Source organism: Mirounga angustirostris, unplaced genomic scaffold (assembly GCF_029215605.1).
Source record: "Mirounga angustirostris isolate CCGP_5_RB_7025 unplaced genomic scaffold, mMirAng1.0.hap1 SCAF_3, whole genome shotgun sequence".
NCBI classification, from domain to species: domain Eukaryota; kingdom Metazoa; phylum Chordata; class Mammalia; order Carnivora; family Phocidae; genus Mirounga; species Mirounga angustirostris.
The window spans coordinates 125089644-125107895 of NW_026991711.1; the positions used below are offsets into that span (position 1 = coordinate 125089644).

At 36.2% G+C, this 18252-nt stretch overlaps 1 protein-coding gene across 7 annotated transcripts in view; it reads right to left on the reverse strand.

Moving 5' to 3' along the window:
• The window catches only part of PLA2R1 (phospholipase A2 receptor 1), a 116097-nt gene that overhangs the window by 13295 nt on the left and 84550 nt on the right, over positions 1–18252 (reverse strand). For all 7 annotated transcript variants that reach the window (XR_010410165.1, XM_045868780.3, XM_064586606.1 and 4 more), the window contains 6 exons: positions 13022–13086; positions 12664–12767; positions 10952–11091; positions 2732–2849; positions 1681–1811; positions 1177–1324 (listed from right to left, as the gene is read on the reverse strand). Coding sequence is in view for 6 of the 7 variants with exons in the window: in XM_045868780.3 (XP_045724736.1) it covers positions 1177–1324; positions 1681–1811; positions 2732–2849; positions 10952–11091; positions 12664–12767; positions 13022–13086 (706 nt within the window). In the remaining variant the exon portion in view is untranslated. The remainder of the gene's footprint in view (positions 1–1176; positions 1325–1680; positions 1812–2731; positions 2850–10951; positions 11092–12663; positions 12768–13021; positions 13087–18252) is intronic.

The window sequence follows — 18252 nt, forward strand, 5'->3', positions numbered from 1 at the left end:
TGACAGATGTGGAAATCAAGTAGGATGTGAACTCCAGTGCTTATACTCTCAACCACAGCCACTTTATACTATGTCTAAAAGAATGTATACATTGTTAGTCCCAAAACTATGAGAACTCGAATATGTTATTTACTTTTTCTAAGCCTCAAGTTTCTTATCTGTTACATGGGGAGACTTTTACCTACTTATCCTAGCATTGTTGGGAGGCTTTCATGCCTTAATGCTTCTGAAGCCAAGACACAGTGCCAGGTATATCATAAGTGTGTAAGTACATGGTATATTGATATTTCTTTCCCTACAAAACTCCACTCTTCTCATAATACTCTTGCTATAACTGACTGGGTATCTTCTTTCAGTTCCTGACTATTATTATGTTTAAGTGATGAGTGTGAATTAGGAAATGGGGCTTCCCTGGAATTGCTTTTCTGGGGATGATACTTAGTGCATTAAAGAGTTCACATGCATGCAACACTAAGAAGTATAATTAATATTCCAAATAAGTATATATACAACAGCCTGCCCAGAGTTCCACCCAGCTCCAGACACACACTATGGTCTTCCAGAGTAGCATGGTACAGGGAAGCCTTGCACTTGGAGAAAGCATGAGGTATGAGCTATTGTTGTTGTTCTTGCTGTTTTTATTTTTATTATTCAAGGTCACTTACAGTGCATCTGCCCTGATCATCAACATCCCTGACTGTGTGTAATAGTATGGCTTTTGTATTTCACACCAAAAGTCACTGGGGGTTCTGATCATCAGCTCTAGAAACATGCTACATGCCATATTTAGACACAGAAGGCATTTTTAGGTTTCCAAGAAAGTGGGAAATATTAGTTTGTTTATTTCTCTGATTCTTTTCCAACATTTTCTTAATGTCTTTTTATTACCTGAATATACTCATAAATCCAGAACAAAGCAATTAAGCCATTTAATATGGCCAAATGGATGCATAAATGTGATCATCTCTCAAGTGGTCTCTGTAGTCTTTGGAACCCCACTAAAGAGTATAATCCTGGGGTAGTGGAAATTAAATGAGTAAATATATGTAAAACTCAAAAAGTAAGTGCCTGGCACTGTTAATTATGAAAATGACAGTCATACAGTGTGTAAAACAAATATGGAAGAGAAGAGTGGGGCATAGAGATGAAAGGAATAAAAAAGCAAATATTTCTTACCCTGTATTCTTTCACAAACAAACCCATGACCTTCTTTTCCACAGTCTTCAAAATACCATTTTCCAGTGAAATGAAAATTAGGATTACTTGATAGCAAGGCACAGAGAGTAATATGTTTTTGAACTTCAGTGGTGTTATGACTTGGAATCTTTAAAAAGATACATATGTTTTTTTAAAAAATGGTAACATATAGCATTATTATAACACTGACATTTTTATCAAGGACAATTTAAAAAATTCAAACAGTATTATTCCTTTATTTGCGTTTAATAAACCTGTTCACAGATCACTTCATAACCCACAAGGTAAATAATTATTATGATAGTAATTACACTAATGGAACACATGAAAATGATATGTAATTACATTATTAAAATTAATATATTAATAACAGACTAATATAAATTTATGCCTATAAGGTATAACAAGTAAAAAATACTTTAGTAAGTATCAAATAGGATCTTTTGGTAAAATGATTTCTAAAAAATAAATCTGAAAACTTACGTTTATTACATCAGATGGAGACCAGTTAGAATATGCCACAGGCTTTCCATTTACCCATTTTTCATAATTATCATTTTGTAACCCTATCCACACATTAGTGGTCTGACCAAAAAGATTCATAGTAATGAAAGCTGAAAAACAGGAATACATTATCAAATTTAATACCATATAAACCATTTGGGTAATCATAGAATTCTGTTTATAGTTATGATTCTATTTAAATGACAGCAAAACTTAATTACCAATCAGTTGTAGGAATTGGTTACTTTGTTCTTATTAGGGTAATGCAGTCTCTTTCACTTCTGTTTCAGTTTAAATTGACACACACTAGCTGGCTAAACCTGGGATTTCATCATATTATTAACAAAACTATTTCCAGTGTTCATTCAGTGCCTTTCTAAACAAAAGAGGATTTATCTACTATACTTAAACTGAAGTATACAATTGTCTAAATATCAAATACAAGTGTACAGGTAAATCTAAAGGGATCTAAAAATTATACCATGCAATTATAAAAGAATATACCTCAGATTATGTTAGCCATTTTGAAATACAGATCATAAATATGTCCTTATTTTTTCCACTACTACTGGGGAGACAAAAACCTCCAAAAATCAGCAGTTTATAAGCAATGCAATGTACTTTTTTTATTTATTTATTTTTTATTTATTTATTTTTTAAAGATTTTATTTATTTATTTGAGAGAGAGAGACTGAGAGAGAGAGAGCATGAGAGGGGGGAGGGTCAGAGGGAGAAGCAGACTCCCTGTTGAGCAGGGAGCCCGATGCGGGACTCGATCCAGGGATTCCAGGATCATGACCTGAGCCAAAGGCAGTCGCTTAACCAACTGAGCCACCCAGGCGCCCCCAATGCAATGTACTTTTACAGATGTCATGATATAAGCCTCATAGGTTAAACTGAAAATTTATGTGTCATCAGCAATATAATACTTAAAATGTGGATTTGGAAATATTAGTATTTGGGGGGAACATTATAATAAATATTTGAATAAAAAAGTTATTTTTGCTTGATTGAACATGGAGTACTCTACCTTGCTCCACCTCATTTTCAATGGCGACTAGTGCTCCCCCTTCTTCAACACAGAAATCTTGAGCGGATGTCCAGTTCTTCCAATCACTTGGGTCTTTGGGGATTTTCACCAAAAGGCACTTTTAAAAAAATGTCCAAAAAAAAAAAGCATTCATTTCCATATTTTCCTAAATGAGTTAAAAACCTCCCAAAGACACTGGGGATCAAACTTTAGAATTCTTTATAATTTTCTGAAGCAGAAATGACTCATTTTTTTTTCTTTGAGCTGCTCCAAAGGTATGAAAGTAAAACAGAGGACCGGCTTTTAGGGTAAGTCAATATTTGCATGCATTTGTATCCGGCAGGAACAGAAGCAAGGATGTGCTTTGTTATGCAGGATATCAAAACAATGTCTTCTGCTCAGTGAAAAACAGTATTCCTTTTTAAAAGGAGCCAGCCTGATTGCAAAGGGTATAGTGGTAGATTTAATTTTTTTTTAAATTTGGAGGTAGCAATTAATAGCTTAGTTCAGTTTTATTTACAAATACACTTCCTCCCTTTAAGTGAGAGAGGAATACTAGGGAATCAAACCGCATCAGGTATTTAAATTCACTAATTACTTGAGTTAGCGATGTGGTTTTTAAGTCCACAAAGAAGAGCCAGAGAAGAAAAACATGAGCACAGTTGGAAGGGAAGCAAGGGCAGAACCAAGGAAACCTAGGAAGGAGAAACAGAAGTCTGTGGGATTTGGCAGTGAGAATTGATTGTTACTCATGAGAGAATCATGTCTGTGGCATGGCAGGGTTAGTCATTATGGGGTGAGAAGTGGCACAGTAACTACTGGACAGGTCAGGTAGGGTCAGTGAAATTTAAACATGTTAATAGGGCCAGGTGGAGTCAGGGGAGAGGGAGAGAGAGAAAAGACAGGCTATAGGGGATCAGGCAAATTTCCAGAGAAGTCAGGAGAGACTGTATACAAAGGATATTCCATGTGGACTATTCTCTTATCAATGAACACAGGCAAACCCATTCATTGATAGGTTAGATCTCAAGATTTTGCCACCAAGGAAACCCCAGTTACAAGGCAATTCTAGGCTAGTGTGGAAGCCTACACTTGAGAGAGCATCCTTCCCCATCCTCCTTTGGAATGACATCTTTCCTCATCCTTTAATTTCTATATTTGTCAGTCCCCCCACCCTTCCCCATCATCATAAACTCCTTAAAAAGCAGAGAGACTTTTCTTTGCTCTTCTCTGACCATCGCAACAAAGAAGTTCCCCAGGAAATATTTATGGAACATAATAAAAGCCAATAGACCCCTAACTAGTTGTCATATGACATTCTCAAGCATTCTAGATTTAGTCCAGTGGTTCCCAAAGGGGAGCATTCAATAACGTCTGGAGACATTTTTGGTTGTCATAGCTCAAGGGGGGAGCTTTGCTATCGGTGAGTAGAGTACAGGGATGCTGCTAAACATTCTATAATGCATAGGGCAGTCCCCTCATAACAAAGAATTATCCAGCTCCAAATGTCAATAGTGCCCAGGTAGTTCTTTTCAGAACTTAATCCTGATCATGTCACTCTTTAGTTTAAAACTATTAGGGACTTTCCATAAATAAATAAATAAATAAATAAATAAATAAATAAATAAAACTATTAGGGATTGTCCACTGTTTTTAGGATAAAAACCAGAAACACTGATGTAGCCTGGAGTTACCAACTAACAGAGGAAGTACATTTTCAATTCTTCTGGTCCTCTTTACCTTGTTTGCTTCACAAAGAAATGGAATTGGCTTTAAAGGATTTTAATTTTATAACAACTATTCCTTTATCTATTTCCTTTCATTTTGTCTCTTTTCTCTAATTACAAATTCCAGAGAGTGGCACACACTAATTATTAGGCAGTCTTATCATTTAATGTGAATTCTTCACCTTGTGTTCAGATAGTCACACTAATGAACCATTCATAAATACCAGTGAACCTCATTGGTTTAGTTAGCTCAATAAATCTTTCCAGAAAACACACACACACACACACACGCCCCCATCCTACCCTCCTACTCCCCCATCCCCCCACGTTGGCCTCAGCCACGATTTACTAGATTATTTCTTATTCCCACAACTTCATTGTTTCTTAAAAAACCCAAAAACATATTTACTAACACAGTTTGAAATGGTGTCATTAGTAATTAAAGCAAAGCAGTAAGATGAAGTACAGCACTCTTAATTTTAAATTGTTTATTTACTTACTAATTTACAAAATGTGATCAAGTTTAATGCATCTCTTATTATTGCTGTGAATTAAGGATATTCTACTGTATTGCAAACAAGTTTTGAATATAAATTCTTTATCTCAAAGTCATTTCCAGTTCAAAATTTGGAAGTGGAATTTATGACCTTTCTCCCAAACTTCGTCCTTTTCCAGTGTTCTTACTGATGTTGACTGGCAAAGTCAGCCATGTATTTATATAAGCCTGAAAACTGGGAGTCTCCTTGCCTTCCCACTCCATCCCCCTTTCAGTTACCATTTAGACATACATCCCATTTCTCAGAGTCCTTTCTCATTCTTCCCATTCCTGCCACCTCACAGCCTTCACTATCTTAGCCCAAACTACTTCTCTCTTCCCTGGACTATTACAGTAGCTTCCCAACCACTCTTAAAACCTTCCTCATCCTTACCTTCCTCCAATCTGTCTTTGCCATTGCAACTTGAATGATTCTTTTCAAAACTCAGTGCTGATCATGTCCTTCTTTCGTTAAAACCCTTGAGGGGTTTCCTATTGTTCTTAGGATAAAAACAGAAACTCTTTTCATCACTTTTCACACTCTAGTTCTCTATGCTTCCTTTAGTTTCTTCAATAAGTCCATTCCCTCTCACCACAGTACTTTAGCACATGCTGTACCACCCCTCCCCCCGCTTTTAATGCTTCCTGTCCTTCTGACCACCTCAGTCAAGTTCTCCAGTTAAAAACTTTTGGAGAACTATGTAACTCCCCTTCATTGCATGTGTCACAGTTAGAGTTATACTCCTGATTGGTTTACTAATGTTTGTTCCCCCTCAAGTCTGTAAGCTACAAAAGAGAAAGGATTGTGTTTGTTTTTCCTCACCATCAAATTATCAACATCCAACATAGTTGAATGAATAAAGTGTTAATAATGTGAATACTTTTTTTAGAAAAGAGGAGAGTATTTTTTAAAGGAAAAGCTATGTTGTGCATGAAATCAAATTTTGGCTAATCCCAAACTAGATGTGCAAAGCAGCCATTAGCACTCAATCCAGATTCTTGTATAAAAATGTGTGAGTAGGGGCACCTGGGTGGCTCAGTCAGTTAAGCGTCTGCCTTCAGCTCAGGTCATGATCCTGGAGTCCCAGGATCAAGTCCCGCATCGGGCTCCCAGCTCAGCGGGGAGTCTGCTTCTCCCTCTGCTCTTCCCCCCATGCCCCCGCTCCTGTTCTTTCTCTCTCCCTCGCTTATACTCTCTCTCTCAAATCAATCAGTCAATCTTTAAAAAAATGTGTGAGTAGAAGCGTAAGAGTTAACCTAATACACACACAAGCACATGCACACTTAGAATTTTTTCTGCTTACAGCTCTGCTGTGATAAGTATCTTAGATGACACACTCTTCTAGGGGTAATCCCGGGTCAAAACTCATATATCATCACAGAGAAAATAACTGATGAAACATTAGAAAAGATGCTTAACTTCTGGTAGCTCAGTTTTAAAACTCTTAATGGTGGATAATCAGTCAACCAACTAGGACTTTTTTCTTAGAAAAAAAAACCCCAAAAATTAGCCCTAGGAAATTGACAAACAGGAAGCAAAATTTAGTGGGACATACCATACTGATGCTCATTCAGAACTGTGATGTGAATAATATCTGTCATTGCTACCTCCCAGTTTTCCTTCTGTAACTTTGTTAATCAGGGGAGCCATCCCCATGGGGCTCTCCTCCTCTCCGTTTTCAATCCTCTTATTATCAGTTTTTCTAATGATCTGATAAGCCCACTTATTCCAAGGTGTAGATGACAGATGAGACAATCTCAGAAATATTTCCCTTAAAAAACTAGAGTCAAAGCAAAGGAGTGAGACTCCAATGGTGGGATTTTAGCCATCTCTATGCACGGGAAGGCGTGGTGGGTGGGGACACTTGGGGACCCTGTAACCTCACTCTGCAAAAGATCACCTTTTTCAGGTAGCCTGCTGTGACTGTATTTATTAGTCAAATCCTCTGGATGATTCAAAGACTAAGTTGTGCAACTGTTGTGTTGCTGGGCAAATATTGGCTGCACAGTTGAATAACTGAGGGAGCTTTTAAAAAACACTGATACGTAGGGGCACTTGGGTGGCTCAGTCGTTGGGCGTCTGCCTTCGGCTTGGGTCATGATCCCAGGATCCTGGGATCGAGCCCCGCATCGGGCTCCCTGCTCAGCCGGGAGCCTGCTTCTCCTGCTCCCCCTGCTGTGTTCCCTCTCTAGCTGTCTCTCTCTCTGTGTCAAGTAAATCAATAAAATCTTTTAAAAAAAAAAAGTGAAACTCTGACTAATATGGAAATAATTTGCAAAAAAACAAAAACAAAACACTGATACGTAGATCTGATGCAGATCAATTAAATCAGAATCTTTAGGATGTCCCCTGCACCTTGACATTTTTAAAAAGCTCAGGGGTGATTCTAAATATTTGATCAGGGCTGTTAACCACTAATCTAGCTGTTAATTATCAATAAAGATTTTTTTAAACTTTGAGCTACACAAGGGTTTTTAATCCTGCTCCAATCCTGCTTCAGAAAGTCTTTCTCCTCTCATGTATGTGTTTGCGCTTTACTCATGCCCCTTTCTATTCCTTTCAAAGGAGGCATTCATTTGCTCCCTTGCCTGGAGTCTGCTCCACCATCACTGCTACCATGCCTCTATACATAGATACTCAATCTGCTTACACAGGAGAAAACATGGACTGGAGTTAAGCTGTGCAGATATAAAAGTTTGGGGGGAGGATAATAACCAAGGCCTGAGCCAAAAACAACCTTTGAGAGTTTCTGAGAATTATTTCTCTAATGCCAAGGATTTGATTTGCTGTGAATTTCCTTAAAATGTCCTCCTTTATATATGGGAGAATTTATGATTAGTAACTAAAACAGTTGTGTTCATACTTTGGGGTTGCTCACTGTCTGCAGCAAAAGTGTGATTTTGAGATAAGATAGGTATTCCTTTGTGGCTGTTCCATACAGAACACTCCAGGATTCATCTGTTCTAATAGTTGCAAGGCACAAAAATTAACTAAAAATAGACCAAGACCTTAATATAAGAGCTAAAACCATAAACTTCTTAGAAGGAACATAAGAAGTAAATTTTTATGACCTTGGGTTTGGCAACCTATTCTTAGACATGGCACCAAAAGCATGAATAACAAAAGAAAAATTAGATAAATTGGACTTCCGTAAAATTAAAGCTTTTGTGCATCAAGGGACATTAGCAAAGGTAACCTATAGAATGGGAGAAAATACTTGCAAAACATGTATCTGATAGGACCTTAATATCTAGAATATATAAAGAACTCCTACAACTCAACAATAAAAAGACAAACAACCCAGGGGCACCTGGGTGGCTCAGTTGGTTGAGAGGCTGCCTTTGGCTCAGGTCATGATCCCAGGGTCCTGGGATCGAGCCTGAGTTGGGGTCCCTGCTCAGTGGGAAGTCCACTTCTCCCTCTGCTGCCCCCCTGCTTGTGCTCTCTCTCTCTCTCAAATAAAGAAATAAAATCTTAAAAAAAAAAAGATGTGGAGAAATTGCTAACATACACTGTTGGCAAGCTTTTAAAATGGTTCAGCCATGTGAAAAACAGTTTACTCGTTCCTCAAAAAGTTAAACATAGAATTGCTATATGATGTAGCAATTCCATTCCTGGGCATATACCCCAAAGAAGTGAAAACAGGGACTCCAGTAGGTAGCTGTATGCCAATGTTCACTGCAGATTTATTCACAACAACCAGAAAGTGGAAACAACCTAAGTCCATCAACAGATGAAAGGAAAAACAAAATGTGGCATGGAATATTATTCAGTCATAAAAAGGGATGAAGTTCTGATACATGCTATAAATGGATAAACTTTGAAAACATTATGCAGAATGAAATAAGCCAGAAACAAAAGGACAAATATTGTATGAATTCACTTATATGAAATATCTAGACAGGCAAATTCACAGAGATAGGAAATAGATTCGAACTCACCATGGGCCGGAGGGATGGGGAATTGGGAGTTATTGCTTAATAGTTACAGAGTTTCTGTTTGGGATGATGATAAGTTTTGGAAATAAAGGGGATGGTTGAACAACATTGTGAATGTAATTAATGCCACTAAATTGTACACTTAAAAATGGTTAAAATGGCATATTTTATTTTAAATATATGTTACCACAGTAGAATAGCTTTAAAAAGAACTAATTGTCAAAGGTTTTAATTCAAGATTTGGTAATACTCAGTGTTCTATTGAATACGTGCTACATTTTTTATATTGAAATGTATAACTGGGAGATTTTATAGTTTGGGAAAATAGGAATCAAACAGAAAATATTAACTATTAAAAATGTATCTCAATACCATAAAATTTTAGAAAACAACTATATTTTAGAAGATATCTCAGAGTGCCACCAGATTGTGTCATGGGGCTATCCTGGTCTGGTAATTCTTAAATTCTTATACAAAATGGCAACTGTAGGAAAGAGACAAGACTACCAGACTCAAGGTCAGAAAACCTGAGGTTGATTCTCAACCTGACACTTATTTGCTGTGAAGTTTCATAAAAAACACACAATGTTACTAGTCTTGGTCTTCTCATATATAAGATGGGATAACAATTCTGTGTATTTAAAAAAATTCAATAAAATAAGATATATATATTAAATCACCCAGCAAAAATTCTTAGCCACAAGGTGGCAGAAACCCAAATGTTCATCAATGGGCGAGTGGAAAAAAAAATATGGTATATACATATAATGGAATATTATTCAGTCTCCAAAGGGAAGGAAATTCTGACACATGCTCTAACATGGATGAACTTGGGGGACAATTTGCTTAGTGAAATAAAGCAGCCACAAAAGGACAAATAATGTATGATTCCACTTACCAGCAGTATCTGAAATAGTCCCATTAATAGGAACAGAAAGTAGAATGGTGTTTGCCAGGGGTTGGGGGAGGGGAAGTGAAGCATTATTGCTTATTGGATTTAGGGTTTTGGTTTTACAAGATGAAACAGATCTGCAGATTCATTGAATAACAATGTAAATATACTTAATAATATTGCACTACACACTTAAAAATGGTTAAGATGGTAAACTCTATATTATGTGAATTTTACCACAATTTAAAAAAATCAATGCCAAATATGTATTAGGTGCTCAACAAATACATGTAAAATCCAAATGGCCCCATATCACAAATTAACAATGAGAAGAGGATCACAAAGAAGAGAAGGCTCTGCCAAATATAACTGAACATACAGATTGAAAACTGGCTGTCCACAGTCAAAGAGCAATTTCATATTAACATATTAAATCATGACACAGTTTGGGTTTTTCCTTTATCAAAGAATGAAACATTTAAAATTTGGGATGCATTTTAATTACTTCCACCTAAGGCCTATAAAGTTATTTTATTATAAAACATAAGGAGTGGAGGGAAAGTCTTGGCCTTAATTGGAGGCAGTATCAGAAATAATAAATCTGGTTTACAATATTCCCACTGGCAATTTAAAAAAAAAATTTCAATTCTGCATGGAAGCACCAGCTTCATGAGGCTCAAGATGACATTGACTGAGTTACATTATTAGTAGGTCAATTCACAAGGCAGGCAGAGCTCTGTGCCTGCTTCAGGCAGGGAAGACACAAAAGGAGAAGATGTAGCCTGTACCCTCTGGAGTTGACAGCTCATTTGGGGGCAGGGCCTAGTTACACAGGCTTGCATGCATCACACCTAATGAAACAGTCACACAGCACAATGAATGACTGTGTCAATAGCAAAAACTAAGTATACAAATGAAGGGTGGTGTCACGGCTGTTTCTTTATTCCTTAGAGGTTTGCCCCTACCTACACTGAAAACTCAAATCTCTTGGAAGTTGTGACCAAAAAAAATTCCAGGTCCCAATGGACAACTCCTGGTTTTTTAAAGCCACACCCACTGTTTGATTATGTTCTAAAATAAACATCGACAACACAGAAACAAAGGCAACTTTTTGAAAATGAGTTTACCTTATAGTTAAAATATAGCCATCCTCTAGGACATGTTCCATGTTGTTTTGGGGTATCTTTCTCTTTCTCTATGACCCAAACCTTCTTTCGCTTACAGATGCTAGGCATAGAAACTGAACACTCTTCACTAGCCCAGAGTCCTGGAGGAGTAAATGGGTTAGAAATGACCTGAAACAATGCTGACTCTTTGTAGGCATTCTCCATCACATTTTTATGACAGCTAATGGTTTATCATAATTTTTTAAATCTAGAAATTGAACTAAACTGCTAATGGTAGAGTTCTCTGGTAATAAGAACAAACTGAGCAGGGTGCTAAATTGGTAAATCTAATTCAAGAATGAAGAAGTTTTGCAAATGCAAAACAAACAAACAAACCCCAACTAACTAAAATACTACAATTGAAATCACAAAACTGATTAAAGTTCCGAGAATATTTGGTTTGGTTAACAAAAGAATGTAGAGTAATATTTTTCTTTTAAAATACTCAATATAAGGAGAAAAAAATTCTAAAACAATAGATGATCATTTCTAATTTATAATTCTTTAGAAAATATATAATTTTGAAAAATTAACTCAGTAACTTCTAAGAAGAAGCACTTTTCAACACTGACCCTTAAAAAAAGAGGCACACATAGACATGCCCGCAAGAAGATATATCCCAAAGTCCTTAGCCTCCTGGAAAATGTATTTTAATTTAGAAGAGCTATATTTTCAGAGTAAAGGTTATAGAATGCATTTCATTAGCATTCAAGTTATAGATCCCAGAATAGGGCAAGGATGCATGTAAATTGCAAAGGCAGTTTCTGTTTTCTAGTGTGAGGGATATAAGCCAAAAAATGTTGGCATTTTGAAGGAAGGGCTGGAACACTATTTTCAATGCAGAGTAGCTGCTAGTCTTCCAGAATCACAAAACAGCCTTTCTGTAGGCTGTTGTGACACCTGCTGGCAAAAGAGAGCTGATTAACAATGTGGGTTTCCCTTTCCTTTCTCTGCAGATGCCCTTACACCAAGGATTGCTTTCTGTGTTTACCCCTCTCCTGATTTGGGGCACAGGTTCCTTGTGAATCTGTTAAGGGTCAGGAACATAATTACCTTTTATAGGATAAAAAGAGTGGGATGGATATGAGTGGACAAATCAACCCAAATAACACTGTACTAATGAATTGAATTAAATTAAAAAACCCATCTTAAAGGTACATGTATTTCTAAATACAGCCTGGAGATAGTTGGTGTTCTATGTCAAGAAGCAGTTAATAAGCCAGGTATTAAAAAAAAAATACTGAACTCAATGAAAAATTTTCTTAAATGTGAAAGTGGAAGTAAATTCCACGGGGGTTAAAGTTCTGGCCAATTATAACTGAGTTATTATGAAGAGATTTTAAAAATGGGCCCATATTGAAATTTTTTAGAGACTAGTATTTGTCAGGCATATTTTTGACCAGTTTCATTGGGTCTATTTCTGGTGCTGTTTTGGTTCATGAGGAATGACTTATCTGGTTGTAATTCATTTTCAAGAACATGAAAGAATGGAATTAACTATAGGAATGGCCATCATCAACACTTAAAACTAATGAAACTCATCACATTCAATTATAAAGCAAGCTAGCCAAACAAAACCCTCTCACTGAACTAATGCAATGAAGACGAGACTTTAAGCCTTCTGAAAATTATCAGTTTGTGTTATAAACTGAAAAATGGATAAATAAAATAACCTGTTATGGATGAAATGAAACCACATCTCTGGCTCTGATTATTCATAGATCTTTCTCTTCCTTTGTCCCAGTTCTGATATATTACTGGTGCTCCATCTCTCCAGCTGTAGGTAAATTAAGAATTTTAGGGTCTTCTTTTATTCTGTTATGTTCAATCTCCAACACCATTCTTGGAGTTCTGGGGTAATTTTTATTAAATTAAAAAGATACTCATGCCTTTGGTTAGAGAAATGAAAATTTATAAGTTAAAGATAATATTTGAAGGCTATTCAACAATTGATCACTAAGATCTAGTCCAATCATTCTGCAAATAAAACCTGTCAAACAAAATAAAATGCAAATTGATCTAGGTCCATACCGAAATTCATCATTGGCTCTTTCGTCTCGAAGTCCAATCCACCAATTTACACCATACTTTGATAGCTATTAAAAAGAAAAAAAGAAAATGTCAGCATTTATTCTACTTGTTTTCCCTTTTCACTATTAAGATTAATGGGGTTGCTGTTAATAGCTTTCTATTCTTTAGTATTTTACCAATTATCTAAAGAAGAGTACACTAAGGCCTAGCATCTTGAAAGAACCTGAAACTTCATTATTTTAAAATATTCCCTCCTCATTATGAAGGGAAATTGGAATAAAATATTGAAAATCTTTCGTACAACTTTCCCTATGTATTTAAAAGTAAATTTTCTAACTCTCATAATATGGCTTTAAAGAGTAATATTGTAAAGTAAAATAGGATATGGACTCCTATTTTTTTTACTAAAAATTTAGTGGTTTATTGTCTCAGTGATTTATAGTTCACTGCATATGTTACACTGTTTGAAAAACAGTTCAAGGCACAAAGACATCAATAGGAAAAAGGATTTTGAATTTTTGGCATTAGTCTGATCGTTAAGTTTTTTAACTGAGTATTAGCACCCTTCCCATTTTAATAGAGACACACGATATAGGACAAAGGAATACTATAGAACTTCCAGTGTTTAACAACCAGAAAATTATTTCTATATTTTACTAATTTTGTACCATTATTTATCACACAGATCTCAGTGCAAATCAAGTATAAAATGAAACAGCATGTTCACACATGTGTGCATGCACACACACACATACAGTACAGCAGATGTAATACTGGACTTATGACCCAGGAAATTGAAATTCCCTCTTTACCTATAAAAGAGGAAGAAGCAGTAAGGATTTCTCTAAGACCTCTAAATCGATATACTTTATTGTGTGTGTGCTGTGTGTGTGTGAAATATAACTTAATTTTTAAGCTAAAAACCTGTTAATTTGAACGCATTGTATATTTAAACTTGCACTTCATTTCTTCTATGAAAATTGGAGAATACACTTTAAGATATGTATTTTTTTCCCTCATGGATGTTGGGTCATCATACAACAGAACCTAATAACTCTCTAACATTTTAATTTATAAACAGGTATTTTTATTCCTTGAACAGTGTGGCTGTCTGCCATATCAGCAATTTGAGAATAATGCAAGATGGAACAACTATAATTTGGGATCCCTGAGGGGTTGTTTCATGGACACGTTCTTACATGCTGAATTTAGATTCCCGTTGTCAGGCTTTGAAATGCGTCCATTGGGACTGGCTGTGAACTCAGTGGGAGAACCACAACAATTTCATTCAATCTAAAGAGGTCTCATGTGCAACAATATTGGAAATCATGGCCCGATTGTTCACTGCCCCAATTAAGGACCTCTAAAGAAAAATTATAACTACCACATCTTAAGTGACATATTTATTACCACCTCAATTATAGCATGGTGATCCTCCACATGGCACATCACAACCTGTTGTGATATGGAATAGAACTGCAAGCTAGAAGGACAAGCTAGAAGATATCCAGGGTGAAAAAAATCCATGGTGAAAAATAGATGTTGTAAATTTTAGCTTAGGTATCAAATCACAAAAATAGAAGACTTATTAATGTTATTTCATATAAAGAAATGTAATATGACCATAGATCTCATAACATCAACTATGTTTTGTTATAGACATTATAGATAGCATCATATGGGAAGATACTTATAAAAAAAATAATACAGCAACAGCCAACATAATCTATGAAGTAATTGATTTATGAAGTAATATAAGGAAGAGTAACCTGTCATGTCTTTAAATGTTTCCATCAAAAATATCAAAACCAGGTTACTTTAAGGGTTTAAAACACTGTATTTTGGAGGATGACTAATAGATTTGATATATTTTTATTAGAAGTATTTAGACACGAAATTTTTTTAAGATTTTATTTATTTGAGAGAGAGTATGAAAGAAAGAGCACAAGCAGGGGGAGCTGCAGAGGGAGAGAGAGAAGTAGGCTCCCCGCTGAGCAGAGAGTTCGATGCAGGGCTCAATCCCAGGACCCTGGGATCATGACCTGAGCTGAACGCAGACACTTAAGCGACTGAGCCACTCAGGCGCCCCTAGACATGAAATTAAAAATAAGAGTAAATTGCAATTTTGAAATGCAAATATTACACAACACAGCATAAAAATGTTAGTGGATTAATTGACTAGTAGTTCATGTTAAACAACTCCTAAAGTGCTTATGGCTTTTTACTTTTTTGGCATTAATCTAAGCAACAAGATGGCTCAAAAAAGAAATACTCAAAAATTCATTCTCATCATGCCTGTGGTATTCTGTTACTCAAAGAGAAAATACTGACTAACCACTTTTCCAAGATAGAAACATTTTGTTAAAAAAAAATCTGCTTCAGATTTAAAAAATTGCATCCAGCTTTCTTTTTCAATAGTTCTTTCACTTTCCAACTAAATGTTATTTTTGTTTTTCACATTTCTAAGTTACTACTCTTTATAGGGAAACTATACAACACATATGTAATATTAAAAATGTTTAATTAGAGGCGCCTGGGTGGCTCAGTCAAGGTTAAGCATCTGCCTTTGGCTCAGGTCATAATCCCAGGATCCTAGGATCGAACCCCACATGGGGCTCCCTGCTCAGTGGAGTCTGCTTCTCCTTCTCCTCCCCCCTCATGCTCTCTGTCGCTTTCTCTGTCTCTTTCTCTCAAATAACTAAATAAAATCTTTTAAAAAATATTTAATTACTATTCTGATTCTTCCTGCACTTATAGAATGAGTATGCCACAAAAGTGGGTGGTATGATCTCTACATGTTTAGTTCCTCATCCTGGAATAAAATCACTCTGGATAGACTCATTCTAGTACAACATTCATAGATACGGAATTTCTTACTCATGAAGTGTAAATGGGCACCATAAATATCACTCCTACCACCACCAAAAAGTGCCTAACACAGCCATAGATTATGCGATAAAAAGAACTGCTTTGGGAACTTATAGCTTTAAATTGATACCCTTTTCCCTTAGCTCCCTTGCCCCTTTTCATTCTACACATTTTAAACCACCAAGTAATTTTCTTTTGTAGCACAGTGTGGTGTTAGATCAGTCAGCTGCTCACCCATCAAACTGACAAGGCATTCTGTATCAACATGGTCACAGGCTGGGTAGTAATTTTGCCATGTAAGACACCACAAGGTTTGTCTGGTTTGATATCACAACTAGATCTAGCCCTCAATTAGTATCACGGCACTGGGTATGACTTCTCAAACAGCTAAACCCATGGGTTTTACTATTCCCTTCTGTGGAAGGTATTAACTCTTCCATCCTCACTGGCTTCCCAACCACTAGTAATTGGGAGAGTAAATTCAGGGAAAGGTGAAGAGAGGAGACCTGCAGATATTCCTAGGGGAGCTAAGCTCTGTTGGAAAGATCAAAGATGCCTTTCGTTGCTCATGTCTGAGACAGAGCTGACACCATCTTTTGGAGAGGGATTTTAGAACTCTTTTTGATTTTGATGTAATGAAGACATTGTGCTCCTATACCCCCCCCTCCCCACTGCTGTTCTGCTACCAGCAGAAGGTTTTTAAATGACCCTGTAAGTCAGATGGCCTGGGTTCATTTCCAGATTCCACCACATAGTTGGTGTGGAAATAACCAAGTTGCTTCACCTCTTTGGAGTTTTAGCTTCCTCAATGGTAAAGTACTGATAATAGACTTCCCACAGAGAGTCCTTGGAAAGATTAAATGCCATTAAATATTAGTACTTAACACAGTGCCTGATGCAGTTTTAATAAGTATTGGCCAAATATCAGTTCCATTTGAGACATGCACTTTGTCATGTTGATGGATGGATTTGTTTTCAGACATTGACCTGATGTCTTGTTATTGCCACCAGGAGTCTGTTGTCTTGTTAAATGAACGTATTTTCTGACATCATGTTGATGCTTAACATGGATTTGGCTTGAGTGTTCCATTTGTAGGAGAGGAAGGATGGTAAAAAATAGCACACAAACCAATAGTGGGGAATATCTCGTTCTTGTGGTTGGTCTATCACTGAGACTCTATGGAACTGTGGGGTTGTCACCTAACCCCCCTGTTTTTCAGTTTTTTCCATCACAACTCAGTAGTAGTCCTGATCTACCTGCACCTTGCAGGCTGTCTATGCATCAAATAGGATTATAGAAATGGAAAAGTCCATGAGCTGTAAGGGAAGACATTTCTCTTACATGACAAGGATGCTTTAAATATAGAGCTTCATTTCAACAATCAACTTACAAACATGTGAAAAGATGATAGCGCAAGAAAGGATTCCTGGTGATCATGAAATAATGTTAAATTTTAGAAAAGAAAAAAGTTTTTTCTTACTTTCAAAGATTTCCTAGGGAAAATTGGGAGTGAGTTTCCTCCCTTAGTGTCCCCTTGATAATTTTGTACATATTGCTCCCTTTTCACTTATTATTATTTCCAGCTTTTTTAACAATAGAGACTGTATCTCATTTTTGTGTTGTTGACATTTTTATGTCTTTGACAAATATCACAATGCCTGACACATACCTAATGCTCAATAAATGCTTGTTGAAGAAATATACTGAAAATGTACACTATTCCTTGGCACTCTGCTTCATTATTTAACAGGTTTTGCATGCTTCTTTCCAATTAGCCTAGCTCCTCAAAGATTGTCCAAGTCTTTATCTTAAATTGAAATGGAAAACCACTCCTTTTCATTTTATGAATATTGAGTCTTTATAGACTTAAAAGTATTATATTCTTGTAAGTAAAATTTAAAACTTTGAAATAGCCATGCACATGCCCCCCCCCCCCCCGGTACACCTTGTCCCTCATTTGTGCTTTATTTTTCTCCATATCATTTATCCATTTATCTTTTAATAAAATATAATGTAATGCTATGTACTTATATTGATTACAGTCTTTCTTCCCAGGCTAGACTATAAGCTCCCCAAGGGCAGGAATTTTGATCTATTTTAATCACTGATAGAGCCCCAGCCCTTAGAAGAGTAGACTCTGAATAAATATGTGCTGATGATTGGATGCACCTCATTAAAGCAATAAAACTCTACTTATTCATAACTGTTGCTAATAAAGAATGAAGATAAGTGAAATGATCGACCAACATTGTAAACCTGTGTTTCCATTATTTTCTCTTAATCCCTATAACAGGAAGAAAATCAATTCTCAAAAATCTGTGGTTTTAAATGAAACTTAAATAAATGTCTGAAGTCAAATTAA